Genomic DNA, 6,428 nt, shown 5'->3' with positions numbered 1-6,428 from the left:
GCTAACAGATGCTAGTCAATGTATCCGGGTCAGTACCCCGACATTATTTCTACTTTCTCCTTTTAAATACTTTCAAAATGTTAGTGATTGTGAGCCCAAATATACCAAACCTACGTTATTCATGGTTAATGTTAATGAATAAGTTTAGTCACTCATTTGCGCCACAGCGGTCCCCTGAACACATTTGTTTACATGCATAAAATATGTTTAATTCGATATTCATGGTTTGACGAGGCCTATTTGAATCAAATTAACCTAAATGAACGTCTTTTATCCGACACTTGAGTAGTTGTGTCGCGTTTGTGTCCAGACCAATTTCTGAAAGTTTCTCGCTGTTGTTTTTCGTGAGGAGGGGGCCGGACTTTCCTTCTCGTCTGGGTATGCGCACGCACACGTCGACGAGCACGTGGACGTGCGTAAAGAACGTAGAAAACAATGGCGTAGTAAGCAATAATAGCAACAACAACAAAATAAACATTCAATATTCTGCATTGTTTAACAGCTGATTACTATGGTAAATTTATCACATTTTTGTGTCATTTCAGATTTGTGAGTGCTGATGGACAGACTAGAAGGTAAATTAATAGAAAAGTCTCTCTCAAATTTGAAGTACATAAGAATGATAGTAGGCTACAGTAGATACTTTGTGATTTTTATGAAAGATTTATGATTTCATATGGTGCAGATACAGCTGTGGTGCAACAACTCCCAAGTTTGTTATCAAGAATAAAAAATTCAGTGTTAACATAAAAACTACACTAAACGATTTATAAAACAGCAGCATTTGCAGAATCAGGAATGTTTTAAACGTTAAAAAAAAAAAGTTAAAAAAAAGTAGCAGAAATATGAAAGTGTTTTGGTGTTATTGTGTGATTTTGTGGGCAGCTTCTGCCCACAAGAGTTCTTTCTCATGGAAAGTATTTCTACATGTGATTTTATAATTATTATTTGTTGTTTTTACAAGCTGCGATTGGCTGGCAACCAGTTCAGGGTGTACCTCACCTGATGCCCATAGCCAGCTGGTATAGGCTCCAGCAACCCCCGCAACCCTTGTGAGGAAAAGTGGCTCAGAAAATGGATAGATGGATGTTTTTACAAGAACTAAATGTGAAGTTACTTCCCAGGTACTAAGTACCTCAGACTGTTGGGTGTTTTTGTTTTTTGTTTTTTTTGTTGAGAATACTTATTTATAGGGATGAGAAAGTACCGATACCAGACATCAGTATTGAGCCGATACCTAGCCTTATTTCAAAGTAAAGAGAACGGCTGATACAAAAATTCTGTATTTGGATATATTGGTCTTATTTTTCAAAAGTATCTGTCATTGTTTTGGTTTTGTTTTGGGGTTTTTTGGGGGGGAGGTGGATTTTGTATGTATCAAAAATAATAGTGGTATCGATATCGGTGACTATTCAATAATTAGTACTCGTACTGGTATCGGTCTGAAAAAAAGTGGGCGCAACATCCCTTCTTATTTACTTACTCGAGGAATAATTTAGGACTACTTTTTTCTTTTACTTGAGTCATATTATTCTAAAGTAATTCTAAAGTAATTCTAAAGTAATTCTAAAGTAACAGTACACTTGAGTACAATTTGTGGCTACTCTACCCACCTCTGGTTACAGAATTTGTAGTCTATCATTTTTTGGACCAATGAAGTGAAATTGGATAATTTTCATGACAGTAGTCAGGTCCGGAATCACTGCGGTTATTTAGCAGTAGCATGACAGCATGCAGCATTTTATGCTAGGTTCGGTCAAATAAAGGTCACATGATGTGGTTACTTGTCTTTTTTTGTGTTTCATGCAGTGATGCGGCGGTCAAGCGAGGAAGAGGAGGAAGATGCAATACGATTGGGCCGAAAATGACTTTGATCTTCCACTGGGGGTGGACCCCCTGGGGGGCGCGGTGCCCGAGGACGGCCGGCGCTACGTCATGTACCACGGCACCAGCCGACAGAGCGCCGACCTCATCGTGTTGTCGGGATTCCGCCAGTCGCCCGACGGCATGCTGGGCCGTGGCGTCTACCTCAGCCGCGACCTGCAGAAGGCCAAGCGCTACCCGCTCCACCATCCCGACGCCGACAAGGTTTTAGCGTTTTGAGGTCATTAAAAGACCCATTTTAAGAGTACAGTACAGTCATTCTTAACTATAACATTGTTTGACGTCCGCATTCGGCAAAACGAAATGAAGCATTTTCTTCTGGTCCAGGTGAATGGCGAAATTTTATCACGTTACAATGTGATTACTTTTCAACATTGACAAATGTTACTGCAGGATGGAGGACTCCAGATACTAATTGATCTATAAATGATTCCATCCTGCCAACAACGCCAATATTTCATAGCTAAATTAAAGCTAAAAAGACAGCTGGAGGCGACGATCCAACTGAGAAAACATGTTTATACTCTGGTGCAGTTCAACTTGACATGTTGATGACAAATTTGAATATGATTACTAGGGGTGTGAATTGCCTAGTACCTGACGATTCGATTTGTATCACGATTCATAGGTCACGATTCGATACGATACCGATTAATCCTGATACGAATCTATGAGTCGATTGTTGTGATTTTTTTTATTTAAATTTAGAAAATACTAATCAGTATACTTGTAAAGGGTAAGATTTGTATGAAAATGTTTTATTTATTTATCTAAAACTTCAGTCTTATACAGGTTGTAATCTGTTTCATGTTTGAACAGCATTGAAATAAAATATTAAGGCTTAATGCTCCATTAATATAACATTCGTCCATGCTTAAGGCGTGAACCCTAAGACGTTTTAGTGAATATTTTTCCATCAAAAATGGATATTTAAAAATCGATTCGGCCACCTATTGAATCGATTTGAGAATTGCGCGGTGTAATATCGCGATATATTGCCGAATCGATTTTTTTTAACACCCCTAATGATTACTGTAAAACTTTACCTAAGTATTTACTTTGAAACTTTGTAAAAGTTACACATAAACCAATTAATCATTTTCCCGTATAGTTCGCAATTTCCCGATTTATCCCAGCTGAAAAATGTGCCAATTCAAAGTCGACTTGAATTGCATTTTTCAGGCCAGACACTGGCAGAGGGGAGACCGGTGCACCCCCCACTCCCTCAAATGTGATTGGACCCCCCAGGTGCCAAATGATTGACATATCACGGCCGGCAGCGGCGCAGTGCGGCCGCACGTCTTGCAATGCAATCTGCCAGCATTTTTTTCAGACGCCTACTAATTATTATGCCACCCTGCACAGCAGGTGGCGCTATTTACCACAAAATGTTGCAATAACCCTCACTAGGAGTCATGGAGAAGAAGAATCTCCCAAGTCCAATCAAGATTAGATCAATCCATCCATCCATCCATCCATCCATCCATTTTCTTGACCTTATTCCTCTCAAGGGTCACATGGGGGTGCCGGCGCCTATCTCAGCGACATGTTTTTGGCAATGTCATGTTTTTTTTTTCTCGTTTTTTTTCTTTTCTTTTCTTTTAACCACTCACCCACACACTCACACAGAAGCCTACTTCATGTAAGCATTGGCAATGTCATGTTGGTTTCCCCGTGAGATGTGAGTGACGTCACTCACTTTTAAACATTACTGTTTAAAATATTTTTTATGTTCAGACAGATTGTTTTGGACGGACATCAATAAGTTTACGTTGTTTTACACAAGCTAAAACTAAATTCATGAGCTGAATGACCATCGGAGACGTGAAACAGGAAATAGGAGTACGGAGCGGCCTTCCAAATTAAAAGCATGGATTTAAAAATAAGATATTTAAACATCACACACAATATTGAAGAATACTAAACACTCTTTGTACATTATGCCTAAAGGTTTTTAGTCTAGAAGAGGGGGATTAAATAACATTATATTATTTTTTTCATAGGGTGTGTGGAAAATGAAATAGGGGGACCAAATATGTGACTTGTTCCTTAAAAACTCTTTGACTGCCACATGTTATCCAAAAAAAAAAAAAAAAAAAAAAAAAAAAAGTGCCAGCCGATTTCGAGCATTTTAACTCATCTTTCAAGATAAAAAGAATATTGTTTGCCTTTAATACATATACAATGTGGGTACTAAATGAAAGATCGCATTCCATTCATTGTAATTTTACTAATCGTTATTAATCGTCTTCGGCAGTCAAAGAGTGAAATGAATGAAACTAAAAAAGTTTGTGTGTGCAAATTTCATTCATGTTAAAAACTGATGTTCATTGTTCATCGACTTTGAATGTTTTTGTACATTGTTAATAAATACCACATTATGTGCAAAAATCTCCTGAATGCTTAATATGTACCTAAATATAATTTCAACATTTAGAGACTCCGATTGAATTATCTTTTTTTTTTCAAATGAGATGAATTATTTAGCATAATCTTTAGATACCCTGACGTATCCTTGGCCCTCTCGTGGACCCTGGTTAATCCCAAATTCACGTTTGTTTGTTTTTTTTGTTTTTTGATTTTTTTCCATGGTGGCTATCTATCCCCTCTTATTCACGGCACCCCACTTGGATTTGTGGTTAATTTCCCCCTGTTCTGTTCTTTGTGTTATTTCTTGCGTGCTTGATGAATGGTTGTAAGGTGGTGCTGAAGGTGGCGGTGGACGTGGGCCGCGTGATAGCCATCAACTACCAGGGTCACCCGCGGCAGAAGACGTGGCACGACGCGCGCTTCGGCCCCATCTTCGACACCGCCTGGGTGCCCCCGCACTGTGGGATGGTGCCCAGCGGGCTGGAGGAAGACTGCGTGTGGGACCCCCGGCGGATCGCCATCCTCGACACCATCTTGCCCACGCCGCGCGTCTACGATTAAAGGTTGACAGAAATGAGAGTGCTCATCTATACTCTGAGGAAAGTCAACCTCCCAAAAAATATTCTTGACAATAATATGCTCTGTGCAGCCCCACTAGTCTAAATAAGGTAGTCTTATTAATATTGCCTGAGTGGAATGTGAGTTAGGCAGCAAAATCCATCAGTTTTTATCAATATTAGAAGGCGGCCATATTGCCACTCGCTGTCGAGTGAAAATGACATCACAGTTGCTCAGGTCAAAAGTAACAACCAATCACAGTTCAGCTTCAGAAAACAGGTGAGCTGTGATTGGTTGTTGCCTGAGCCTGAGCAACTGTGATGTCATAAGTTGACAAGTGGCAAAATGGTCACCCCCTGAGATGAACGGCTAGATTTTGCTATATAACTCATATTCCACAAATATAATATTAATCAAAATGTCATGTTTAGACTAGTGAGGTCACATATAACATATTATTGTCAAGAAATGTTTAAAGTTGACTTCCTCTTTAAGTAGAAGTATGACTGATACTTGTATAAAAAAAAGTGACAACGTCTTAAGCAAAACCAAACCTTTGCTAACATTGGTACCTGAATCTGTTTTTTCATCTTAACGGAGAGTTTTTGAAAGCCAGAAGATGGAGCTTTTTTTTAATTTTAGGCTGGCAGAAGACACGACGCACAATCCCTCTTGAAGTTGACAACATTGAACATCCATCCATTTTCTTCTAGGGACAGCGACCTAAGCAAGGACGCCCACACTTGCCTCTCCCCAGCCACTTCATCCAGCTCTTCCAGGGGGATCCTGAGGCATTACAGGCCAGCTGGGAGACAGATGTCTCTCCAGCATGTCCTGGGTTATCCCCGGAGCGTCCTGCCGGTGAGACGTGCCCGAAACACCTCACCCCAGGAGGTGTCCATTGGGCATCCTAACCAGATCAGCGTCAGACATTAACAACAACCATCCACACTCACAAGCACACCGAGGGACAATTCAGAGCGCCCAATCAACCTGCCATGCATGATGTCTTTGGAATGTGGGAGGAGACCAGAGTACCCAGAGAAGACCCACACAGGCACGGGGAGAACATGCAAACTCCACCCAGGAAGGCCGGAGCCTGGACTCGAACCCGAGGCCTCAGAACTGGGAGGTGGACGTGCTAACCACTCATCCACTGTGCCGCCCCAAGCAAGCAAACAAACAAACAAACAAACAAACAAACAAAAAAAGCACAACAGATAATTGTATTATTTGCAAAATCCAATGTGACGTGTTACCCATTAGCGTGACAACTTACCCATTGGTGAGGCAACATGTTGTCACACGTTCACTTCCTCTATTTGATGGCTTATAACTGCACTGACACAAAGTATGAAAATGACATGAATACAAAAAATATACCCAAGACTTTGGTCTTTCCTCTGGTATACGTTTTGTTTATATAGATTCCAAGAAATATATAAAAGTATAAAAAGTGATACAAAGCCCCGGTCTCCCCTAACTCTAGCAGAAAATGGTTAACACCCATTTAAATATATATATATATATATATATATATATATATATATATATATATATATATATATATATATATGTACTGGGGATATTGTGATATTTTCAGAATTTGAAGATCT

General features: G+C 39.9%; 1 protein-coding gene across 1 annotated transcript; it reads left to right on the top strand.

Annotated features, from left to right (window-relative positions):
- The first annotated feature begins 445 nt into the window (after window positions 1-445).
- Window positions 446-5,894, top strand: LOC144023435 (uncharacterized). The gene is made up of 4 exons (XM_077528935.1): window positions 446-575; window positions 1,810-2,088; window positions 4,585-4,817; window positions 5,526-5,894. Exons 2-3 carry the CDS (start codon window positions 1,843-1,845, stop codon window positions 4,813-4,815), a joined length of 477 nt encoding a protein of 158 aa, XP_077385061.1. The 5' UTR covers window positions 446-575; window positions 1,810-1,842; the 3' UTR covers window positions 4,816-4,817; window positions 5,526-5,894.
- The last annotated feature ends 534 nt before the right edge of the window (window positions 5,895-6,428 follow it).

Source organism: Festucalex cinctus, chromosome 1 (genome assembly GCF_051991245.1).
Source record: "Festucalex cinctus isolate MCC-2025b chromosome 1, RoL_Fcin_1.0, whole genome shotgun sequence".
Classification (NCBI taxonomy): Eukaryota; Metazoa; Chordata; class Actinopteri; order Syngnathiformes; family Syngnathidae; genus Festucalex; species Festucalex cinctus.
Note: the sequence above shows the minus strand (reverse complement) of the source record. Positions and strands in the feature narration are given on the sequence as shown.